General features: G+C 37.6%; 1 protein-coding gene across 1 annotated transcript in view; it reads right to left on the bottom strand.

Moving 5' to 3' along the window:
• Nucleotides 1–5,368: 5,368 nt before the first annotated feature.
• Nucleotides 5,369–27,771, bottom strand: part of LOC139720903 (uncharacterized) — a 58,325-nt gene continuing 35,922 nt past the window's right edge. The window contains exons 2-3 of the mRNA XM_071632230.1: nt 22,048–22,166; nt 5,369–6,187 (exon numbers count right to left, since the gene is read on the bottom strand). Coding sequence (XP_071488331.1) covers nt 5,994–6,187; nt 22,048–22,166 — 313 coding nt within the window. The 3' untranslated portion in view covers nt 5,369–5,993. The remainder of the gene's footprint in view (nt 6,188–22,047; nt 22,167–27,771) is intronic.

Raw genomic sequence — 27,771 nt, 5'->3', positions numbered from 1 at the left:
ATCAGCTGATTTTAGTCAGAGAAATCTAATATATTTCGTTTTAAAACAACAATTGGGAAATGCGATAGAAAGGAATTGAGAAAGAGAGAAAGATAGTACAAGATGAAATTAAGCCTACGTTCTCTTATGACCTACAGTATACTTATAGCTGTCTTGTTCTTGTTCTTATTTATTTGTTTATTTTCCTGTTCATTAGTCAATGATATGTGTCTACTGTAATTAAGAAAATTAATGATAATGAAATGTAGATTTTTTTTAACAAACATCAAAATATGGACTTTTTACACTTACTATGACAAGACAGCGAGTGCATTATCCTCTTATGGTCCGTGAATACAGTTCTTAAGACGAAACGATATTTCAGACTTGGATAATATTTGGAGACAACAAGGTTGGATACTTGCCTTTCACATGAAATGGGAGAGGCAAACCTAAGTATTTAAAAGAGGCAGGCCTTAAGCTGCGAAAGCGAGCTCTTATCCAACTGTATACTTATAAATAGTTGATAATCAATTTACGAAGTTCTTGACTTGTCAAGCATAGCCGTTGTTGTTTGTTCAAAGAAGTAGCCGTGTCAACAGTGTCATGTGCACTGTATCACTGTACATCGGGGCAAAGACGAGAAAATATCACGGCCTGGATTTGAAGACTGATCCACAAAGTGTTTACACGGACAAATATGGAAACTGGTAAGCCACTCGACATTTAGAACATTAATTCGTACCTTTTAACCTGTCGCACAATCATCACCTGACATCTAAACTCTTTCAAAGCTTTTACAACTTCTATTTTTACCCCAGGAGACACCAAACTGCCAAAGCAATTACGCAATGTGTACGCATATGCATCATGGTGCTGTTCGTTATTCCGAAGGTTTGTTATTCCGAAGGTTCGTTATTCCGAAAATGAAATAGTGTTTGTTATTCCGAAGACTTGTTGATCTGAAATGAAATAGGGTCCGTGGCGAACATTTGGGATAACGAGATTGTTTCATTTTGGGATTAACGAACCTTCGGAATAACAAACCTTATTTCCTTTTCGGATTAATGAACCTTCGGAATAACAAACCTTATCACATTTTCGGATTAACGAACCTTCGGAATAACGAACTGTAACCTGCATCATAAAACCAACAAAAAGTCGCCAAAGGGGAAAGAGAGCACACACTCTGTGAAAGTGGGTACTCCGAGAAGAAGCCCTGAAGTTTAGGGTCTCTTCAAGCCCTTAGCAAGCTGATCTGTAAGAAATAACAAATTGCCTGTTATAAGGCATTCCTAATCACACTATTCCACAAAAAGATGTTCTTGAAAAACCACAATTGTCCATTTGTTTTGTGATCTAAAACTTAGGTATTTTAATGTAGAAGTCTATTGCTCTGTCAGACAATATTTTGAAAAACTAAGGATTGACTAGGTTGACCTAGTTCACCTATTTAGTCCTCACGTGAAACCGGGGAGGGTACTTTTTGTCCGATTCCTAGCTGATACACCGTCATTATATACACTCTTGAGAGTTGTTGAGGATTCCCTTCCATATGAAGAGTTTGTTCGCAAAAAAACCGGCAAGTCCATTTTTGAAGATTTTGAAGTACGGTCTCTGTCATAAAGTACAAAATGATACCTTTTGAACGATATATTGGTCACTACATATAAAGGTATATTTTTGAAGTTATGGTCAAAAGAAGCAAAATTTTTCTTATCATTCTCTCTATTTTTCTTGACCTTTAATCGCAAACATCTCCATTTGTCAAATATGGATTTATCGGTTTTGGAGAACAAACTCTTCATATGTTCATCATACACAAAGAAAGAAAAGATACCAGTAATGCATTATCAACCAGATCAACGTCCGAAGAATCTTGATGATTGCAACAGTTACACTTTGTTGGACGATGATAATACATCGCTGATCTCTTCCTTTTATATTTTGTGTACACATGTGTGTGTATTATACAAGTACATATGTCATTGGTTTGGCTATGAATGGTAAAAATGCGCTTTTATGTTTATCACTACTGTGAGTGTCTAAGAACGAGTTGATCTACACTGGTGATAGTAATGATGATAATAATGATGATAATAGTAATTACTGTTATTATCATTAGTACTATAATAATAGTAATAGAAATGATAAGAAGAATAAAAGTAACAGTAGTTGTAATAATAGTAATTATAACAATAATGATAATGCTGCTGCTGATACTACTACTACTACTACTAATAATAATGATGATAATAATAATAACAGTATTTTTGAAAATAATGGTTACTTGTATAGCGCAAAAGTTCACCTTTCGATGAAACCAAAGAATGACCAAAATGTATGATTTGGAAGAAAAGGGAGAAGGAGAGAGAGAGAGAGAGAGAGAGAGAGAGAGAGAGAGTGAGATATTGAACTCAGACTGGTTTGGTCAGGCAAGAGCGTACTGATAATGCTATAAGGATTAAGAGGGTTATTTATACTCGCAAAATTCATTCATACTGCATAATCTGAGTTCTGTATAGCTCTTCTCGGAAAGCGTTGTCGCGAATGTGCATGGCCACCCATTTCTAGAGTTTGGCGATGAGCGCACGGCGGAAGACGGGAAAAAGGGGGTATGCACACGGGGAGGAGAGGGGGAAAGATGCTCTTGTTTTAAAGGAAGAGAAACGTAAACTTAATTCCTTCACACGTTAGACGGTACGTCAACTAATCGATCGCAAGGGGACGTGATGAAGTCGGGAAGCGATGCAGGATCACGCTTCGCACTCTAACGGCATGAAGCACGGAGGCGAATGCGACACCGCTGCCGACGCCTCGTCTGAGATTCCGTGCAGTCGGGCCCTTTCTCGCTGCAGCGGCGGTGGGATGACATGCTCTCGGTTTCGAATTTGTCAGGCGGTCGCCTGCCTAATAGCATGACGGGTTCGCGGGATCGCCGTTTCGATTAGTCAGTTGTTGCTTCGGTCATTCCTCTATTCTCCCCTCTCCCTCCCGCCTGATCTGTCTCCCTCTCTTTCATGTGAAGAGGAGAGGAGAGGAGATGGGAAAAAAAGGAAAGGGAAAAAGTGGAGAAGAGTTTTGAGGAGATGAAAGGAAAGTACAAAAGAGGAGAGAAAAGGGAACAGAGGAGAGCCCTATTTCCTCATGCTGTTGAATATGGTCATGAGATCACACTATTATACTTCTGATGCTTCCCTCAAATTCACCCTGGTGCTCACAATCAGACGGTCTGGCCGGTGGCGGTATGGAGGATAACCCTGCCGCTTACACCACAGAGCACGTCCAACAAAAGGCTACGGGCATTGCTTTCTGTACATACCTCTCTCACAAGGGGCGACAAATTTTCACCATCAGTAACGTTGCGTTCATGTAAAGCTGTGACAGTAGTGTTTGGTCGAATACGATTTTCATTCTAACTTTCACTAAATTTTCTGTTGAATTTGTGAACGCTTCATATGATGTCGTGTGAAAAAACAACAAAACAAAACAAAGCAAAAAATCAATCTAGACATTGTGAAAGCTTGCGAATTTGCAACATGCAGAAAATTCATTTTCTTAAAACGTGTTGTCAATTTAAGATTAACAGATTTAGCAATTTAGAAATTTTTGACAAATCTGCAGCAGACACAGTTTTATTTTTACTTTTCAGATCGAATGAGTACAACCACTTCTGTGTAATCTTTCTCCAGTATACGATATTGAGTACAATCCAGAGTTGCCAATTTGAAAATTAGAAGATTATATTTTTGCCCCATGGCCAACCGAACGTCAGACGCCATTCTATTATGAATAAAATGTATAAATGTATACCGCGTAGACAAACCAAGTGAAACGAAAGTATAATGTTCACAGACAGACACACAATGAAAAGCCACGTACACACGTGTTGAAATCATATTTACACAGGATAGCGTGTCTTATCCTCGATCACAAGGAATGTTTATTCAAGTACGAGAACAAAAATATAGTACTTTGATGAAAAATACGCCCATATGACAGAAACGAATACTAGTATTAAATTCATAAGTGAAGTAGGATATTTTAGTGATCAAAGTCGAGTGAGTAATCAAACAGGTAAGGGAAAGGACAAGGCAAGGGTTAAGGGTGACAGTACCGGAGGTGTGATTGACGTTTAACAGGGTTTAAGAAATGATTTCAATTCTAGTTAAAATCCGGCCATGTTGTGTGAAACCATTTAGCACTGTCTGAATGTTTCGTTAAGCTTAGTTAATCATATTCTTGTGCTTCCCAGTACTGAAGTAGGGCTACCTTGAATAAGTACACGTGTACCTTCATAATTATTCTCCTTTAAAAATGTAGTGAGCAGACCACAGAAGCTTATCATTAACCTTCCATCAATCAAAGATAATAGTGACGATGATTACTGTAACGATGATAAAGATGAAAGCTGCCTTATGTATTATTGTGAACACATTTTCGTACGGTTTAAAATATACCAGCATACCAGGGTGTCGTGGTAAATTTGGCACTGGACATGCTGGAATTTGGAGTACTGCAATACCGCTGGTCCACATTCGGTGGAGCTTTTACATTTTACTGTATTACAGTAAAATAACTTGTATAATGTTTTCAACATTTCCATTGTAGACGCAAAGCAAGTATCTGCAGTATGTTTTGATTTTTTTTTTGGCACCATACCGTGGTGGTTGAAATTCATCGAGGCTCTCCATTGGGATATCAACTACTGTGTTAGCCAAACAAGTGCCCGGTCAAATTATCCATTAAATCAAAAGTTGAAGAAGTCTTAAACACGGTTTTTCGGGATATGTATAAAATTTTGGATTAAAGATCTATTTCATCTTAGGCGGTAAACATGTTTATATCTTCAAACGTCAGAGTCTGTGTTCTCTGGCACATGTCATGAAACTTCGAACACTTGTCTACTGAATTGTACAGTGGTATGATACTTCGAAATTGTGAAGTCAAACCCAAACATTCAAAGATCGAATACCTATTATTAATCTCCATCTTGATCTGATTTTAAGCTTGCTGTTTAGTGCATAGTAAGCTTTGTAGGTCGGATGGTATTTTCCTCTTTGTGTTCGCTGCATTGACAGGATTTAGACTACACAGTAAACATGAATTTTGTACACATGTACATCGGGATCTAATATTTCTACAAAGTATACCAGACACAAACTATATCGTTCATCGCATATGTACACGCTTCACTAGAGCAAAGAATACAGAAAATCATACCGACAAAATAAATTATTAAGTGTTCATTGAATTTGATGCCTAGTAAGATACGCTGATCATGCATCAAAACTACGGAGCTTTTATTTGTCAGTTTCCACCAGACCCCCCCCCCCCCCAAAAAAAAAAAAAAAAAAAAATAACTCTTACATTGTTCAAATGGCTCTGTTTCGGGAATTCTTTTCATAACCGGAGCACCGAAATTATGATTAGATTTCAATGTATATGGCAGTAAATCTTTTGAAAATACAACACTTTCATGACTGAGTAGAACGACTAAATTTATCGTTAATGTACCGATGAAGACGGTCATTAAAACCCAGTTGGTTGAGGCAAGGTGTTGAAAAGATATGTGACTTACCCTTTGCCGTTATGTCTGGATCAATATAACAACCGATCGAGGTTTGCATGGTAAAGGAATACTTACCATTTTTTTTTTTTGGTCAAATTAGAATTCAGACGTAACAAAACTTGTCTCAAAGAAACTGTCTAATAATCGACTGAAAGTGCTTCTGACTACTAATTTCGGGTATAGTAACAATCGACGATACGAGAAAATTGATTTTGAGACGACACAACAAGAGTATTTTTTCGATATCTTATGTTTTACAAATTGACAGGATGAAACCTAAGTGTCTACGAAGCGATTATCTCTGTGTCGAGGGCAACAATTTTAACCACAGACCCTCGGAAAGTCAGTTCGTTATCAAAAAAATAATCATCCACGATGAAACCTGCAAATGAGAACAGCTGATATATCTGATGATATCGCGACGCTATCTGTATCTCGATTCTCAGAAGCCGTCGTTCGCTTCTGCCTGAGCCAGCTGGTCAATGATCTTCTGCACCAGCGGTAAGTTCCGGAGTTCATATTTGAAAGCGTCCTCGTTGTCGACGTCGAATACCTTGTCGTCATGTGCTGGCGGTAACCAGGCTCTGCCGTATCTGGAACCAATTCTGAATTGTTTCGTCAGTAAAGCGTCGCGTGCTGCAGAAATAACAGAAGAAAAAGAAAATCCCATGTGCTTGATATCGTCGCAAGTTCGTGAGCTCCCAGTAGTTAACCGAGATCAGAAAAAATTAGACTTGACGAGTTCATCCCAAAACTTGATTCAATAAAATACGATTCAATTCAATTCAATTCAATTCAATTAATACGAAAAATAAATAAAAAATACAAACACACTTACATCAGATACAACGTTTACAATGATGAGAGAAGGCAGGTCAAAATGAAATTCAATCATATGGGAAAGAAAATCGTTAATAATGGCTCTTAGCAGCGCATTGATGAGTGCAATGGTTGATTCTTAATTGCGTGTCATGATACAGTAAACATGTTTCATTAGATTATGCAGATGTTTAGATGGTCCGATATCAAGATATATAGTTACCTGGAATGAATCAGTTATGAATATCAAAGCAATCAAATATTACACTGTAGTATATATGTATATATATATATATATATATATATATATATATATATATATTATATATATATATATAGGCCAACATACATATATGTACATATCCATACATCATATATATTTATATCTACATTTATATGCATGTGTAAATATATACTCATTCGTGTATACACACATCAATTATAACAATCTATGTGTTTCTTACTCTAGCTGAGCGCACATCGCCTCTTAAAGGGGCATTCCAGACGATTTTCAAAATTTCACATAATAATGTAGTACATAAATCGACAGCTCCGTGTATAGATTTGTGGAATTTATTATGGCTCTTATACTTTGAAAAACATTAAACAAATTATACTAAACAAAGATGATGACATAGCAGGCTCACATATTTCAGAAATGTAGCAGTGTAGTCCATTACAATACCGCTTGCTCATCATATAGTTCATTGCAATTTGTTATAAATTTCGAAAATATTCTTATTTTTCATCCCAATTATCATGATCATCATAAATTGTGAAACTCTGTCCTCAGTATAACTAATTTATAGTTGTTTAAATGTAAAAATCTGAAAATTATCAGGAGGTCTCCTTTAATTTTCAATCAATGTTGAAAATAGCGTTAATGAGTTCTAATAAGTGCATGTAGTCAGCTGGTTGTACCTCATGAAAGTAATTACTATTTCTAACATTTGATTTATGTTACAAGATCATACGAAAGTTGATCTTTATACTGAATGAGGGAAGAAGTTTAAGGGAAAAAATCCTTTCCGTTTGTTGTTATTTTCCGAGAGGAGAATTTGCATCAAATGTCGTGAGACTTTTCTACAAATTCGATAGGTTCACCTCAAAGTAGATGCTAGAAAGAAAAAAAAAAAGGAAGAAAGGAAAGGGGTACTTGAAAGAAATGGGTATTCAGGTCAAAAGGTTTTTTCTCCCTGTTGCCTTCTTTTGTCGTATAATCCCACCTAGCCCTCAAATCATCAATTATCAAGACCCCTAACCCCCGCGGCAAGATTGCTGACATGTCTTCTGCTAGAGCCAGAATGTCGCTGCCACAACGTGCCATTTCACGGAGAATAGACAGAACTGGGTGCAACCCATATTTTCCGGCATTACTCTTTGGGTTTTAAGAATAAAAAGGGGGAAAAAAACCCTCACACAAAACCAAAATACGAAACAGTCAAACCATTTTGCGCCGAAACATGAAAAAAAGAATCCTGCTTCGGAAGGTCACCAGTGCTATAAATAGGTAGACAGGATAACGTCACAATGAATGTGTAGAATTTGACACACACACACACACACACACACATACATATGCGTATACACATAATATGATAAGTATTTACGAATCTACTTCCACGCAATGATGGGCAGGTGTCAACCTTCATGACCTTACAATAAAATTGCATTTCCTGTTAGCATACTTTGAAAATATATTCTTTGCATTTACTGGTATAATATTATTTTCTATACAGATATTCATGTGTATGTTTGTGAATATATGTGTTTGTGCGTGCATGTGTATTTGCGTGATATCACGTTGGCCTGTCACAGAAATGATTGGTGTAGAATGAAGATGTATGGTTGGTCATCACGGGGGACAGCTAGCCGCTACAAACCTCCATATAATGGCATCCATGCAATTCGTAGAACAGTTCCGGTGATGAATTATTCTATGTGCTCCCGATATGAAGGACACCTGTTAATGCATTCAAAGTACTCATTGCGGGGTAATTTGTGTGTCATCCCCGTGGTCAGGTTTTCATAACATTGAAATACATTGAAAACAATCAATTGTATAGACGGTATTTACATTAAATTTTCAAGCGCACCCTGCATATCGGTTTTCTTCTGCCACTGTCTAAAATACTGCACAGCAAAAATCATCATTTGCGTAAGAGAATATCCTTTGCGACTCACGCCCAGACAACTTTCATTTCTCTGGGTTGAGTAATGGGATTTATAATGCGTTCTTTTGAATATAAGTAGCACTGTTTCAAATTTTCCACTTCAGCCAATGTGATAACAAATTGTATTTTTTGTTTTGTTTCTTGTCCAAAAATTGTACCAGCGAAGAAGCAGGAGCTCCAGGATGTTCGATGAATTTGATGGTCTTTGTAGATATGCTGAGCTAATATTTAACGTGGGCTCCCCTTGATGTGGTGTTGGATAAAGAATGCAAGCAATTAAAATGAAATTTTCTCTTTCTCTATTACTGAACTTTCCTGGATAATCTAATGTCCCTCTTCACTTTTTGTAAATATTGTGTAATCACTGTAATTATTACTATTAACCAAATAATCGCATACACATTTGTTATATCTCTTTATGAAATCGATTAACAAAGAGGAGGACATTTTTAATAAAAGCGGAACTCGATATGAATCGGTTGGTTGTTCTCTGTTGACCCTCGCATTAAAATCAAAATTTTAGCTCAGATAAGATTCCTCTTCAAAACGGTAAACAGTGGCGTGCCCGTGACTTGCTCGAAATGAGAAGGTAGTATTTGTCTAATGTACTCATAACAGCTTTTAGGGACTGAGCCGATCATGAAAAAAAAGCGAACGTGATTGGGATTCAGTGGGCATGGTGGGCGGGAAATGCCACCAGCTTTGATTTTCTCGTGAGCTTTAACATCTGAAAACGACCCCTGTCTGGAGTTTTTAAAAGGTTGAGCAAACCACCATGTTATACTCCAGAACCCATTCTTCAATTGTTAATTCAAAATACCAATAGGTCAGGCTGGTTGGACTTCTGAAAGGACGCAGTGAAAGCCTGATGTGCAAAGAACATGTACAAAACAAGAAAATGGTATTTTTGTTGGTCTCGTCAGTGCAGAGTAATGGTAACGATTGTTATCACAATCGTGCCTTTTATCCTTAACACAGTTTATTGACGTCAACAAAAGAAGATTTTGTATTTTTGTTAAAGAATGTCAACTTAGAATGCCACTCTTTCTTTCTCTCTCTCTCTCTCTCTCATACCCACATAGACGACAACAGCAACAATAACAACAACATTAACGCTCACAAACACATACACACACATACACAAACGAAGGAAAACTAAGTGAAACATAATGGCCTACCAACGATTTCTTTGAATACGTCTAGATGCAGATACACTGTACATTAGCATATTGCCCCCATACACAAATTCCTGAAGACTCTATTTTATTACTGACGTCTTTTGAAATCAATATCACAAATTTCATAAGAATACGCGCATCACTGAGACTATAGTGACATGCGCCCTGAATCAGAACGCAATGTAACGTTAGAACGGCTTAATCTAGATCGCCTGCAGCAAAAATTCCTCTATCTGCAAATAGCGAAAAATTATCCCGACGCGGCATTAGTCTAAATCGATTCTGATTGGCTCGCCGTCAAAAGATGCCATCGAATCGCATTCTCCTTCAACCAATCGTTCAGTGCGTAATCTGCTACAACTATCAATTTACACTTGGGGAAAATAGCCACAGCCCCCGGCAATTTTAGGGGACAAAATATTCGCAAGTCACCACGCTTCTAGAATGCTGATTGATTTCATAGCAATTGTGTTCAAGAGAAACGACAGGCGGTGACACATCATTCGCTTTTCATTTCGTGGATGCCCGATTTAACGACTTTATCGCAAATATGACTCACAGATACATCCAACTGAAATTTGTGCTTTGCGGAAAAAAAAATCCTTTGCAGAATCTGGCCATCAAAAGTTTCCTAATTAGAAACAGCATTGATTTAATCGCTTGAGTCCTGTGATTCTAAGTGGCACGGCGAATCACATGTTTAGCGTGCATTTAAGGGAAGGTGAAAGGGAACAACCTAAAGCAAGTGAGAATTGAGCTGAAGAGGATTAGTCTTTTCAGAGCTTGCACTACTTATACAGGCCTGGTGCTACGTATATATTTCCGAACAAAATCACAAGGTTTGGAAGATAGCCTGTTCTGAACTGCAGAGAATTCTGTTCTTATCTGCATGAATAACAACTATGTTAACTGAGTATTATCCAGTAAGTCTGAAAGCGACATTGAATCACGCTTTCCTAAAGACATCTCTTAAAGTAATAATTACTTGCCAGGACGTAGGCGAAGATGTCTTTCAATCAACGTTCGCTCGAGTCTGGGAGAATGTTTGCAGTCTGATTGATTTGACCAGTTAGTATTTGATTAGTAAGTATATAATTTTTTATGAGGAGCCACAACAGCTCATCGTTGTGTATCATGAAAATGTTGCACGTTTGATTAACGGGTCATAGAGTTGTGATACAGCTCCATCGGTAAAGACTCACGTGACAGTAGCGTCTCTGAACAAAAATATAATAAGCGTTTGAGACAAGCGATTACAAACAGCTTCTGTCATACATGTGAAAGGAGGGGGGGGGGGGGTAGTGATAATGGCACGGCACTGACTGATAATCTCGCGGATAGTGTAGGAAGGTAGGATTTACGATTGCCCAAAGTAACAAGGATGTTATCAAGTACCAGGTGAAATTCTGGTTCGAACATTAAAGGTTTATTGTTGTTTTTTCCCCTTCAATTCGGCGTCCATGCAACCTGCCAATAAATGGTGAATTGTTTTATACCTTTAAAGGTGTTGTACTATTTAAAGGTGTGATTTTCCGAATACATTCAGTGAACATCCTGTCAAGGACTGGGTTTCGATTGCTTTGACACGGACGGTACTCGCATGACTTTGGTAAACAACACTGCCGTTTATTTTATAAAATAAAGAAACGGAACTAAACCAGCAGCAGCAACAACAACAATGACATGAGACACCAAATTTTGACCAGAAGTCAGGTGGAATTGAAGATGCACCTTCTGTTTTTGGCTAGCCACTCCAGCGTAGTTTAGCATGTTAATGAATAACGAGGAAAAGGTCTGCACTTGATGGATGGCTGCAGCTAATGGTGAGATAAGAATCAGACGATTTTGGGCAAAATACTTTCCAAGTTTTTTTCTCACCCTCAAATTCTCTCTATCTCTCTCTTTCTGTCGGTCTCTTATGTCTCCCCCTTCTTCTCTCGGGTTTTTTCTCTTTTTTTTGAGCGAGAGCTAATTTCTGTAAGTAGATCATTGACTTACGCCTTTGATATCTTGGGTAGATATGAACTCCTTTCCGTTGTAAGCTGCTCCGTCTTGTTCAGACACACTATTGTGGCAGCTAGAAATATCGGTATCTTGATTTAATGAGATATGTACGATGTTTCTCATTATTGTATCCCTAAAACTCACACTTTACTCCAGTTTAAAGTCTATATCAACCTTTTTATTCTTAAAGTGGTAAGAACTGGTTTCGATTCCACCTAAAGTAGCAAAAGGTAGACCAAATAATTTTACTTGATATGGATAAAACAAACAAACCCCAAAACAAGAACTTACATCTCCAAAGGTCTTGTGTGGTCTTCTAAAGATGGCATACGGACGTGAGTTTTTGATATTTGAGTTGTCTACTTCGTGATTATCATCCTCATGCTAGTACATACAGTTTGCTGTATAACTTCTCATTGCTTACATTTGATTAAAGGACATCTTTAAATTCTACTGTATATCCCATATTAAAGAAGGTAAAGACGAAACTTCTTGTGTTTGCTAGATCAACTTAATGTCAAAAAATATGCAACAACTTGCCAAATTAAGAAAGAGATAACAAGTTCAATCGTCTAAATATGTTACTCATCTGTCAAAATAATCAGTAATGAATAGCGATTGAGAGGCTTTTGATAATCCAGCAACCGAAAAAAAGACCAAATGGTTTAGGGGAAAAGCTGTTTATATATATATATATATATATATATATATATATATATATATATATATATAAATATTACTTATATATATTCGGAGTATGAAATGTCAGAAGAGAGCATCAAGAAGAATATAAATGGGTCCAAATTTCTAACCATGGTAACCGCTGGCTGTTCTTGGCTACACGATTTCAGAACACTCTTTGGAATAGTTCAACCTCTACAGACAATAAACAACTCATGTGGAACAACTTCTACAAGACTGGAAAAGGAGAAAAGGAACATACCTTTTTTTTTTTTCGCAAGAAAGAATAATAAAGAGACATATGGAATTGTTTGCAGCCATAAACGATACGGCGTCTGAAATGGATTTGAATAACATCCCATTACACTCTTGAGAATAGTAAGCATGATTTTTAACATTTCTTTTCTCCAGCTTTGCTCTTTTTTTTTTTTTTTGGCAATGACAGGAAAAGAAGTAGTGCAAAAAATCCAAAACATGAATTTGATTCCTTTATGTTCATCTACTCGAAATATCAGCTGGCATCTCACTTACTAATGCTGTACATACAATAATTAATCTTCATGTCTTCATTGAGAAACAAACAAACAAACAAACAAACAAAGGATATTTTGCAAGCAGGGAAACTCATTCGTATCGTCTTGATGCTGTGTCTTTCTAGGAATTCAAAATTACAATCCTTTTATAAATTCTTCTCCCTTGGTGCCACATCACAGTTCATGTGCGTCATCACTTAGACCGCATAACCCTGTTGTAAATCTTTCGTTCATGTTTGCATTGGACATTTTATTTCGCAAGTCAGTGCCCTACGAATTGGCAAAACAAAAATATACCAGTGTTTTCTGCGGTTACCAGATTCCATTGTCACAATAGACAGTAGTATACATAATAACTATCGTTTTCCACCGTTCTCCAAAGACTGGGCTTGTATATGTATGAGATGCTTAACAGGTATATATCTTATTCAGTTACCAAGATAATCTCGCTGAAATGGAATCCACTGACCTAAAAAATCAACGCAGACTGAATTAAACAAGACATTAGATAGCAGCTTAGATTTGTGTATATCTAAACGTTTTCATGTGGCGGAGCGAGAAGCAGACGGGACGATGTTTATTACATATAGACATGGATGGGTAAATGTACTTAAGCATTGCCATTTTGATTGTTTGACCTGATACTGTCCTTGGATGAAGTGTGTTTGTTTGGTATTTTCCCCCTCTTTCCCGTCTGCATCACTTTACGTTCGAGTTGCCACAATCTCCTGTGTTGGAATCTACTTGTTTCGACCACCGAATCCCAAACCATGCTGGTCCACATTTCCATTAGCGAGTGCCTTTGTTCTCCCGTCCTTCCTTGATCAAAGCAATTTCCCGCCGGCTGATGTATACTCGGTACGCCCTGAGGGAGTTCTTTTTTTTTACAAATAAAAAACCTTTTTCTTCCTCACCCTGAGCACCTCCAGTTTTCCTCAGTCGTGCGAGAATCACCAAGAATTGGAACTCTTAAACAGAAAGTGATTTGTCATTTAAGACTGCAATTTGATTCGATGCACGATCGGAATTCTCTGTCAAATACACGCGTCGTCTGAACGATTTGGCTTGTATGACATGGATACGGCTGTTTTTGGTAAAGGGCACGCGCCCAAAAAAATTAATCGTTCCAAATAGTCAGTTTAGGCGGCAAAATCGTGACGGCGGAAGTAGCGTGATGTCATTAGTGTCGGCTTCTACCTCGTGACCTGCTTTCAGCCATCTGATGGTTAGCAAATCACATGTTTTTTCAAGAAAAATTCACGTTTTTCTTCTTCATCTTTAAAAGGGAAGAACCAAAATGCACTATCGATCGAGGTCCCGTAATGACCGACATATCCCAATATCAGCTAATTTTCCGCCTTTCCTGAGGTGAGAAACGGAAAGGGAGATATTGTTCAAACAGACAACAACCGCAGCCATCAAAAAGTACAATATCAAACCAATGAAAAAGACCCTACTGAGGAAAAAAAAAATCAACAGAATAAGACAAACAAGACTACATGATTTATGAAATGTCAATTAATGTAATTTTCTTCTTAATTTCCCGTAATACCAATAGAGATTTTACTGCCGAGATCGGTTTTTTTTTTTTGGAAAGATTTACAGTGTATTATCTTTAGATTATAGGGTTTATTGATAAACCGTAATGCTATTCGTATTGTGGAAAGGTGCGCACCCATATTCTGATATAATGTTAACGATTTTACAGCTGAAAGATGGCTGAAATTCCGCAAATCTACTTGCATCATATGGATATTTCACAAGATCTTTATAGTAGCCCCGTTAGTTTTCCATGTGATCAGATTGTGACAAAAATTGTCATATTTTTATAGCATTGCCATTGCATATAGTGACGTATTTATAGCAATGTCATTGCATGCTTTTACATTCAAGCCATAGTTATGATAGTATTTACACTTACGGCATGAAATGGGAGACCATTATCCGACATCACCTTAAAACGAGCATAGGAAGATACAGGATCAATGAAAAAAAGGAGATGAGTGCGCTTGTTGAGGAGAAAGGTATTTCTTTTAATGACAAATTTATTGTTTTGCGTTTCCAACATGACGACGGGAAAGCAACATCAAACAATATTTTTTATTTCATTCAATCATTATTCGTCATTAATATTTTCGGTAGGTAAGCGCAGAACGTCAACTTGCCGGCTCATCTCCCCCGCGTATCGACGATGAAGAATGCACAGCCATTGGTAACAACTTGTTTCTAAGATTTACTCCGCCGATGAAAAATTGAAAGAGCAGGACGGGAGAAAACGAGTGGAGGATGGGGGAACACCGCGAGGATATCATCTTTGTCTCGGTCGCTCCCAGGATGATATCCCTCTAGGGAGGATGAGGAAGGAGAGAGTTCCCAAGGAGCAGCATCTGCTTAATGACTCGCATCCAAAATGACGTTGTACAAGCGCGATTTGCGTGTTTCAATCTCACAGGAAGAGGGGGAGGGTGTGGCGGGGGGGGGGGGGGGGGGAGGGGTAACATCCGCTCTTCCTCTCGGTTTTTTTTTTTGGGGGGGGGGATGGTTAGGTCATGCAGCGGCTTGATTCAGCGGCTAAAGATTTCTCTCCCTTGAACATGGCAACCTCTTTCAACAACACGAGAGTTCCCATGGCTTCAGGCTTGGAGATTTTTCCAATTACTTCGGCGTCTAATTCATTCGGGCATGAGCATGGGTAAATCGTTAAGCGAGTGGAAATACCCACGCTTTTTCGAGCATGAATCGCTCAGTCATCCACAGTGGCATACTTTAAGGGACCCAGAAGCATGGGGGATAACATGGAGTTTGAGGTGGAAGACTGGCCGGTTCGGATGGATTCGACAATCCACGTAACGAACTGTGTACAACTTTATCACTGATCTCTATGTAAGTAGACACAGAGCCGACGAATCTCGACTCGGGGGCATTTCATGAAACGTTTTGGTCGGATATTTTTCTGACAAACTGTTACAAGCTACTGAAATCCTTGCATCTGATTGGCTGCGAACAAATTTGTCCGACAACTTTGTCAGACAAAATGCTTGATGAAATGTCCCCCAGGAGTCGACCGTTGATGGGCGTAGGCCTACACTTCGATGCACGTATTTACCGACGGGGGCTAGTCGTGGTTTTCGAATGTACCCCGGTGGGCAACAAATGAAGATCAATTCAATCGGGTCTTTAAAGCAGCTTCAGAGTTTCCCCCCTTTTTTCCATCTGAACCAGTTAAAACAGATCGACAGTATCTCATTCGCGATTGACTTTGGTAAGCAGAAAGGAAGTATACCTCATTTTGATGAATCCTCGATTCTAACTGGTTGGAATCGGGGACGTATAGGGCCTACACATTTCATGAGACTGGTGTTATTCGGCGCGTTTTTGGTATTAATTTCCTATGGGATCTCAACTTCGTGCTATACCCTCGGAGCGAGCTCCTCGTGTCATAGTTCGGAGTTGCCCCACCCTCATGGCGGGGCAATGATATCAACAATGCCCCGAAGAACAGTCTATGTTTTGTACAGTACCATCAAGAAGTAGAGAAAATTACTGTCCTCTATAAAGCTGGTAGATGTGAAAAGGATACGTCATGTGCCCTTTTTAAAAATTGCACTACTGCTTCATGTAAATCAAAGGAAATTCAATTCATATATGGTGTCAGTTTGTTTGGATTACTTTCTCGATCATGTGCTTTAGAGTAGGTTGACCTTAGCCAAGCCAGGTTGTTGAGGAAAGATCGAAGATAGCTGCTTTCATAGTCTCACATCCGGTTCAGAATTCTTCCTTCTTTGCCCCTTGCAACATCATGAATGATAATGGGTATAACTCCGTACTACCACTGAGAATACCGATGCCGTCAGGTCGTTCCTCATAGCAAACGTGACGCCCCAGCTTCCCTCGCTCAATATTTCTTCGTTCTTCGTCATCCCTCTACGCCAATCCCGAACCAACACGACCTTATACGCAGCCTTACCAGTGGATCCAACGACCGACGCTAAAATGGGCTTTCACAAGGTCCACGCTACACAGTCCATCCATCATCCCACTTGCCCCCAGTTAGAGACTGTTTACGTTATTCACTCAGTATCATCGCTCACTGCTTAGCCAGGCCATTTAGGCGAGCCCTGCTCCACCCCCTCATAATAGGATGTAGTTTACTCTCCCAATTCAAACAATCCCGGTGGATGCTCCTGCGCCGTGGGCGCTAAACGCAACATCTATTCTCGAGCCAGCCTTAATAGAAACGAGTGAGCTTCATCAGATTGACGTAGGATAGAGATCCCCACATTCCTTCTCGTAAGACACATAGCGTATATGAATCGCAACTAATTTATGTAACTATCGCCTGGAATCTGCTCCTCCAAAAAAAAAAAAAAAAAAACGGGGGGGGGGGAGGCAATTGAACGCAGGAAAGACTTGTTTTGTGCAAGGGTTGCATTGACCTGTTAGATACTAGATTCGAATACTCTGTGCTGTGTGAGATCAACTTTCAAGTTATACTCGACTGATGAATCGCATCGTTGGCAAAGGCAACATCACTGCATCAACATGACCAAAATCCTCCAACAACCAATGTACGGGTAAATAATCATGATGAAAATAATATGATGTTTGTCTTACTTTATTGCAGGTCTCGATCCTCAAAACTACTGAAATCTCATATCGTATACCTCCACTGTAGGTAGTCTGCTTTTTACCGAACCATCAGATTAGGGAAAAAATCAAAGAATACTATCGATATCAGTTTTCTACTAAGCAAAAAAATAAATGCATTCTGATATAAGAATTATTATTATCATCATTACAATTGTCAGTAGTATCATCACAACAGCACTTCCATGACATACTATTGTTACTATCTTCTGATAAAAATATAATCATCTACAATGTAAAATCATTATTGTCATTATTATAATCATCATTGAATATAATAATCATCATTATTATTATCATCATAACAATTATTACAGCAGTAACTTTTTTTTCTTCATACGCTGTTTTTTCAACTCCCAATGTGATTGGCATGGTATGTTCATCGCGGTGAACACTTGGTGAATGGAATGGAAGCTTAAACCATAGTACGCTCACTCTGACTTGTATTACGGAGCAGTCCGGTCAGGCTAGCATTTTACCGGGTTTGATATCAAACGCACATGGAATCAGACTGGAAAAACGTTTTTAGCTTAAAATCACTTTTTTCTTCAACACAACCACAGGAATTAGACTGCCAACATGTTTCATTGCTGTTATACAAGCCAGGTACTAGGGGACTTATTTCTGCTATGTCGTGCATGCATGTCCTCATTAACTCATTACTTTGGTGCCAATTTATTTTCGCTGGTTACATGACGACCATGATTCTTTGTCATCACATTGTTGTTCATCTACTCAGTATTTCATACTTTACATGATGTTAAAGAAAAAAAAAAACCAGGAGCATTATTTGGTTTAAATGCTGCAAAAACCGCATTCACTCATCAATGGAATTCAATACTCACGTCTGAGCACAATTTGAGATATTATCATACTTGATATTTGTAAAAAGAACTAATAGAATACTTTAGAATTGTATCCCTGGCTTTAAATTTGCTATCCATGTTTATAGAATAAACCAGTTCACAGTTAGCACTTGTCTGCAATGACCTCTCCAACCACAGACTTTGCAAATCATGGAATAGCCTTCAAGAAGAGCAGTTGCAAACAACCATGCAGGAAGTGGTAACTTACATGTTAGTGCTGCATGAATGGCTTTTGTTAATGTTTCTGAAAAGAATGCACATTCACATGTAAATACCAATCTGCACCTGGTTCATTTATAACACAGTTGTCATGAAGAAAGAAGCCCTATCTAGGTTTGTAATACCTCAGTTGCAAATCCATTTCAAGAGAAGGTTTGCAATGACCTTTATCTGCACATGCTCAAATTGGAACTGTGAACTGGCTTATTTGGAGAGAGAGAGAAAGAAAGGAGATTGAAAGAGGGAAAATAACACACAACCTTGACTTATCGCGCCGTCGTACTCATGTTATCATGGCGTCTCATTACTGTTATCGCCATGTGCCTATAGACACAATCATACACACACATGACAAAACCAAAGAATGCATCGGTAAAACTTTCTTGAGTATTGACACGCACATTTTGATGACTAATGATGACTAAGAGCATGTTTTTATTTGAAATCAGTGGCCAGTAGATTTAGAATTAATTTGCCGCAACGACAAACCTAGCCATCGCAAGATAAGCACGATTGGATGGTTCAATGTTAAACCAAATTTAAAGTATCATAATTATCATACATTCTTGTTGATTTACAAATTGCTTTGCGCTTCTTTCAGACCGACAGTGTTCGCTTATCTGTTAGCTTATGACCAAAGACGCTTTGCTTATGACTTGACTTTTCTTCACGCGCGCGCGCGCACACACATACACACACACGCTCACCCTCACAGACGCACTAAACTCAAATTTGACAAAAGATAATAAACGAACGAAAGAGAAAGCGAACAAACGATTTTTTTTTTCTGGCAAAGTATGAACAAGATTACAATCATCAGTATTTAGGTCGTTTAGGTCGCTTCTTCAATTTGTAATCAATTATCATTATCATATTTGTTTATCTAGACTACTTCCTTTCGTTCTTTTCTTTAGACGTAATGATGCTAGATAATATAAAAGATCACAGACTAGAAGATAAAAAAAAAAACTAAAAAGGAAAGCTTGTTCGGTTCTGTCAGTTATTCCAAGTGTGTCTTCCCGTCTTTTTCTTATGCAAAAGTCCTGTGTAACCCGTTTTGTATTTGAATGATGCTATCTTTGTAGTACACTCCGATAATTATTATGAACTGACTAATGGGTGCCAGAAATTCGAACGCTGCCGCAGCGAAACAGAAAACGGGGGAAAATAAAGGGAACAAGTTTAATGGACAACAGTCTTCAGCAGCTTTTTTTTTTCTTTCAATTTCAGGGTTACCAGAGAATTCATTCGTCGAAGGAAACGATCTCTCGCCGATAGCGCATCAAACTCTCCATATCATATCTGCGAGTGATAAAGGCATATTTCCAGAGCGACAAAACCTCCCCGAGCGAAAAGACATCGCGCATGTGAAGTCACGTCATCAAAAAATGGGAATGAAGAAAAAAATCCAACACTTCCCGCCAAATCGAAATTATGACGACACTGCTCAAGAAGTTGCGCGATGTTTGAGCGGCGTCGGGGGTTCGAATTGCTTTCGCCCACTGTCCTCTCGCAGCATTCTTCTTGACTGAATACAATGACAATCGGAAACATAAGAGTGGTACAAACCTGGCTTCAAAGGTCAGAGGCGTTTGGTTGACGGCTAGAGATTGCTATTGTACCATTGTTCGCAGAAAGGTCGTAGAGGAATTTCAGCGTGTCCGTCAACATTGATAAGCCATCATTTTCCCTCTGCGCTTTACATAGCATCGTATAACGCGCACCATAACAAACAAAGCATCCATGTTCACACACACACCTACTTCCCCCTCGTTGTTTTCAAAGTTGATGAATCATAGACTTGCATATAGTTCTAGACCTCAGATAGAAGCATTTACTCCTTTCGTATCTACATTGACAATGATGTGATGCACTGACAATCTCAACTTTCTTCGTGGCACAGATATGAACAGAGCAGATTTACGCTTCATAAGTACTAAGGTTGTTTAAAAAGATTTATAATATGATCAATAAGCCTAAGAGGATAATAAACCTGGCAATCAAGATAAAAATGCAATCAGACGGACACAGATGACAGGAAACAAAAAAAAAAAAGAAAAAAAAAGTAATGTAGCCAAATAGAATGAAATCAGAACCATATTTTTCCCCATCATTTTATGCTGCTTACCGAAGTGAATGAGAATCAGACAATATAAGGCACACAGCGTATTCGGTACGCCGGTACTGTCTTAGACCTATTAATATCGGCATAGAACAATCAGCTGAAATGTTTTTGTGGTAATTGAGGATAAAGCCGCATGGTAGGATCATGTCGCTTTGCCCATTTTCTGCTACTTATGCCCCCAGCCTCCAAATGTCATGAAGATCCATCGCCAAAATTCCATCATTATGCCTCACGAATGTGTACAAAGCGCAATTCAAATGAAAAATGTCGATATTGAGCATATGGTCTTGATATAATTTTTGTTTGTTCTTGTTGTTTTTGCATTGCCGATATTATGGACATTTCAAATGTCTTGTTATTGCGCATTTCTCATATAACTTCCGCATGATCAGGGCAGGACGAGAATTAGGGTGTTTGAGAATGTTTAGTAATTTCCTTTAATATTTCTAGCCAATGCAGGATGTCCAGCAGAAAGAAAACATACAGATAGTGATAATTTTATGCACTTATGCAAGAATAAACTGTCATACAATCCAAAGAGTCATAAGGTAAAAAAATAAATAGCAAGAAATTGCAATGATATTACATAATCTTCAAGTAGGTGTGAAACAAAGGTTGAAATAAATGTTTTAAACGACTTCCTAATTTGTTGCATTTGTGGGTATAATATTATGTATGTGCATGTACGTACGCGTGTGTTTGTTTGTGTATGTGTGTGTGTGTCTGTCTGTCTGTGTGCGTGTGTGTGCTTTCGACAGGGAGAAGGAAGAAAGATTTCAATATGTACAAAATTCTTTCTTTTTCATTCGTAATATTGACAATGTGGAATTTATGTTTTCATAATGAAATTTGTTTCTATCTACAATGTCATGAATTAATTTGTATATTGTTTACATAAAAAAGAAAGAAAAATAAAAAATGGACAAAAAAAAATGTGTGTATGTGTGTGTGGGTATGTGTGTGTGTGTATGTGTGTGTGCGCGCGCTCGCGAGTATTATATATTTGTCATATACCTACTTAGTATACCCGTATGCAAATCGGTCATCTTATTCAAAATACGAAAATATTTCTCTTCATGGCAACATTTCCATTGAATGTTCCAATGTGTAGACATATCAACATCTCATTCATTTTAATACTCCCATAATGTGTTGATCTTTGGGCATTCAGTCGTAAGGAGAATGTATATTACTCGGAAGTAATAACCTGGATTTAGTCTACCAGTTTTCCCCCCACTTTAATTATTTACCTTTATCTCTGAGAACTGGATTAGACGTCCTTCTCTCCCGTACATGAGTGGCAGGAAGAGATGCGGCTAGGGCGCAGACTAGCGCAACGAGGAGGAATAGCCTCAGTTCCATCGCTGTACTGTGAAAACAAAAATCAAACAAGAAAAATAAAAAAAAAATACGTTCATCGACTCTTCTGAAAAAAAGAAAGAAAGTCAGTGCTGGTTTTGTGGAAAAGACGAGACATCACGAACAACGAATTGTGATTGTATGAATATCCAAGTTACATTCGAGCTTCTACCCCCCCCCCCCCCAAGAAAAGGTGACAACATCGCAATAAATCAAAATAAACTGTAGATTTAAATCAATCATGTGCCTGTTTCCAAGTATTGTATTGTATTTATTCAGACAAATTAAATCAACATGTCTAGGGGTGAAAAAAAAAGGGTACGAATACCCATGCATGTCTGCACCCCTGAGGTACATCATCACTAAATTAAACAAATTAAGAATTATGATCGGAACATTGAAATACAAAAATCTAAATACATGTAAGTATAAATATAGTACAGTAAAATGACAATGAAAAATAGCTCTGGCCTTCGGAACAGCAATATTGCAAAAAAAAAATGGATAACCAATATAAATATGTGAATAAGTGATATCGCAACAGAGGAATAATTATCTAAAACAACAAACAATATTGCAAGATATACAAACGGGATATTAAAACATGAATGAATATATCAAAAAAAGGCCTATATCATAATGTATGCACATGAATATTACACCAGACAGAATAAGGGTAGACGTTCGCCAAATGAAACTTATATGTTATACATAATACATTGTAAAATAGATTCACATACATAAAAACTGTCGTAATAAACATTTAAAACGAGAAAGAGATGTACTGGCTACAATGCTACTTGGCAATGAATTCTATTCTTGTGAAGTCTTGAGATAAAAAGAACATTTGAAATAATCAGTTCTTGCAAGCGGGATATAATACTTTCTTATCACGATCATTTCTACCAAATCTGTTCTCTCGTGTAATTCTACGTTGTCCAGTGTGCACCATATCATTTATCATTTTGTAAAACATTATAAATCTGAAATACGTACGTCTTGTGATTAATTTCGAGAAATGTATCTTTTGCAACAACGTGTCATAACTTGTTTCCCAGTCACGAAACAATAGTCTAACAAACCTCTTCTGAACACGCTCAAGTACGTTAATGTGAGATAACTGTATGAATCTCATGCAGCAGCACAATATTCTAAACATGGACGTATAAGTGAATTATATAAACTTGTCAAAACATGTGAGGGACAATGTTAAAAGTTCATTTTTATAACACCAATAATCTTACTATATTTGACATACAGTTCATTACAATGATCGTTCCAATTGAGCGTTTCATTGATAATTATTCCTAAATATTTTTCTGACTGAGTTATACTAAATTTCTTTTCACATAAAACATAATCATAATCATATTTTGTTCTTTTCCGTGACATTTTCATTATCTTACATTATTTTATTAACATCAAAATCAAGTTGCCATGTCTTAGACCATTTACCCAAAGCATCAAGATCTCCTTGTAAATCGTCACAGTCTTCAAGTGAATTGATACGCCTATACAAAATGCAATCGTCTGCATAAAGACGAATATTGGAAGATATATCTTTCGTTTATCATTTATAAAACATAAGAACAAAATCGGTCCAAGGATGGTTCCCTGTGGGACACCAGACTTAACATCAACCCAGTCGGCACATTCCCCGTTGAGTACAACCCTCTGCTGTCTATGTTCAAGAAAATTCATATTCCATTTCAAATTGGAGTTTACTACACCGTACATTTGTAATTTTATTTCTAAAAGACTGTGCGGAACACTATCAAATGCTTTGGCGAAATCTAAGAAGACGATGTTCACTTGAGAGCCTGAGTCCATTGCACTTGACCAATCGTGAATAGCATCTATCAATTGTGTCTCACATGAGCGCTTTTCACGGAAACCCTGCTGACCGTCACACAATATATTGTTCACTGACAGGTGGTTAACAAGTCGACGACATATAATCTTTTCAAGTAATTTGCACACAATAGAAGTCATAGAAATTGGACGATGATTATTTGGGTCGTTTTTTACACCTTTCTTAAATATAGGACAAATTTTAGCCCTTCGCCAGTCAACTTGCAACTTTCCCGAGGACAAAGATTCATTGAATAACTGACATAAGGAGCTGGCTAATTGTTCAGCCCCTTCTTTCAATATTTTTGCTGGCAAACCGTCTGGTACTTGGGATTTTAATACTGACATCGATATTCTGTAATAATTTGCGTACTTCAGCGACATCACAAACAATATTTTCCATGACTGGAACACAATAAGACAAATCGTTCAGTCGGGGATGAGTAAACTGAGAGTCATTGAATGTAGACTGAAACTGTGTATTTCAAAAAATGTGCAATCATTTTGTCATCTGTCACGTGAGTTCCATTTACTACCAATGCTGATATCGTCTTTTGTTCAGTCGTCTTTGTTTTAACAAACTTCCAAAATCTTTTCGGATTTTGCTTTATATCCTCACATAAGTTGTTACACAAATAATGTTTATATTTTTGTTTCAATAATTTCTTAGCTTCCCGTCTTATTTGTAAAAATTTCTCACGGTCACATTTAGCGTTCGTTGTTTTAGCAATATCATATAATTTCTTACGTTTTTTAAATATTTACTTCACTTCTTTATCAATCCATGGTACATAAGAACCAATAGTTACATTGCGTGTATAGGTATGTTTTTCTCAACTGCATCTAGTAGGCTACTCTTCCATATTTTCCAATTGGACTCAATAGCCCGAATTCACGAAGGTGGTACAAATGAAACCATGGTTTAAACCATGGACAAAAACCATGGAGCGCCAAGTGTCGCATGGAATATTTCGTTACGAAATCAGTCATTTCGTCGATGAACTGATTATTTTGTAACGAAATGACAACATTTTGTTACTAAATGATTATTTCGTCCACGAAATGATAATTTCGTTAACGAAACGGTCATTTTGTCGTCAAAATGAACAATTTTGTAACGAAATATTCTGTGTGACACTTGGCGCTCCATGTTTTTTTTTTTTTTGTCCATGGTTTAAGCCATGGTTTCATTTGTACCACCTTCGTGAATTCGGGCCAATGTCAATACATAATTCACCGTGCATTTGCGATTGTGACAGATCATTTCTAATGAACTTCTATTGTAAGATTCAAATAATACTCAATGGCTTGTTTATTTTTCATTTGACTTTGTTTTATAATCGTGTATGAAAAGGAATGAAGAAGTGAAATGAAATCAGTCAAAACAAAATAACAGTACATTATATAGTCATTGGTATTAAATTGATCGTACATCTTCATGACATTAAAGTTAACGATTCTTATTGAAGACTAATTGGGCAGGGCCATCGTATTTCTAACATTGCTTACTTCTTCCTAAAAATGATTATAGATTAAAAAACAAACACAACAACAACATATGACTTGAAAGACCAAATAGCGTTTGGCAACATGGGTGTTCCAATGGAGTCGATCTTTATTCGCTGCCACTCGGGGTAAATTCGAAAACCACGAATAGCGCCTGTCAGCAACGTGTCAGCGAATTATATGCTTTGAAGTACACGTTCATCGCCAGTGGTTGACTCCAGTCGAAGCGATTGTTGAATGGATCAATAACTTCATCTTCGAATGAAATGTTCTGTTCATTGCACGAATGCACGAATTTATTATTTGTTTGATATAACGTCTAAAATAAATCCTTGTCCCTAGTATTACTGATCATTTGTCTTTCAGGCATACCTTCATATTGGTTTATAGTGACCTCGTCTACAGCCACTATGTCTATTTTCCAATTGGTCTACTGGCATATCGTCTATTACCGATTCGTCTAATACCCATTTGGTCTACAACTCGTTTTGTCCAGTACCCATATTGTCTAATAGTCACTTTGCCCACTACCCGTACTGTCTAATACCCAACTCGTCTAAGGAACATTTCGTCTACAAAACAATTGATCTAATAGCCAAATCGTCTACACTCACAATGTCTATTTGCCATGTCATCTAATATCTATTTTGTCTACTACTAGTTAGTCTACTCCCACCTCGTCTACAAGTCATTTAGTCTACATTCACTTTGTCTAGTTATCATATCGTCCAACTCTTAGTTTGTCCATACCCAATATGGTCTATACCCATCTGGTCTACTCCCAACTCGTCTACTCCCAATTGGTCTACTCCCAACTGGTCTACTACCAACTGGTCTACTCCCAACTGGTCTACTCCCAATTGGTCTACTCCCAACTGGTCTACTCCCAATTGGTCTACTCCCAATTGGTCTACTTCTAATTGGTCTACTCCCAATTGGTCTATTCCCAACTTGTCTACTCCCAATTGGTCTATACTCGTCTATACCCAATTGGTGTACTCCCAACTGATATAGTTTTACTCTCAACAATTTACCCAAACTAATCATTTCCATCTGGTCATGCTAATAATGAATATACCACTTTGTCTAGTGTCCAGTCCGTCTCACTGTCATGAACTATTCATATTAAACCCTGCCCTTGATTAGCACAAAAATCAATATTTGACTATTCTAGTTGTTAATTATTCCGCACATGCTGAATATAAAGACATACTAATCAATGGTGAGACATGACTATCCAGTCTACATTCTGGCCGTAAAATAACTAAATAATGATAAACTAGCTCAGTTACAATCCTCCATCACATACGAATTGTCAGTCATACGAAACAGAATTACATTTCGACCGACCACCCCAGTCCACCCGTACCTCCGTGCGCATGCATGCAGCGATCTTGGCGGGATCCCGAATGAGGAATTATCGAGTACGAGTGTAATTTGATTTTCATTGCGTTTGGTACACTAGTGAAGGTACTAACGATCCGCACGATGTGGGCGTGTAGTTGGATGGATTGACACCGGATGCTCGCGTATACTAGTACTGTGTTCCGTTTGTGTGAATGTTCAGATCATTCTACTGATTCACAAAATTAGCAATTTACCAATATCCTTTAGCGAAAGACTGTTATCACACGATGGCAAGGTGCGGTATTTGAATGCTGAGTTGTAATTGCTTGATTGTAATTACTAGCAGACATACTCGTAGACGTACAGTTTGTATAAATTGAAATTGTATGGTTTTGATGATAAAGAAGTAAAGTGGTTCGAAAATTATTTGTGCTGTCAAAGAAAACAATTTACATGTATAAATGGCATTTCATCCTCTGTGAGAAATGTAACCTGTGGTGTACCCCAAGGCTCGCTCCTCGGGCCGCTGTTATTTCTATTATATACAAATGACCTCCCTATCAAAGTACAAAAGTGTAAACTGTCTTTATATGCAGATGACACGTGTTTGTTTTATTCAAATAAGGACCCAAACGTAATATATGACATGATGAATTATGATTTGAAGATTATTTCAAAGTGGTTGAACGTTAACAAGTTGGTTTTGAATGTTGCAAAGTGTGAAAATATGTTAATTGGTAGTAAACAAAGATTGAAGAAATGGAACAATATAAGTGGTGATTCTTGTGTGTATATAAATGACACACCTATTATGAAAGTGAATGTTTGTAAATATTTGGGAGTTTATATTGATGAGAATTTATCATGGAATAGACATAAAAATCAAAAGTAGCGAAGAATCTGTATGTATT

Source organism: Diadema antillarum, unplaced genomic scaffold (assembly GCF_040938485.1).
Source record: "Diadema antillarum isolate AM-2024a unplaced genomic scaffold, OU_Dant_1.0 scf00000134, whole genome shotgun sequence".
Lineage (NCBI taxonomy): Eukaryota > Metazoa > Echinodermata > Echinoidea > Diadematoida > Diadematidae > Diadema > Diadema antillarum.
The sequence above is the reverse complement of the archived record's forward strand: the minus strand, read 5'-3'. Positions and strand labels throughout refer to the sequence as shown.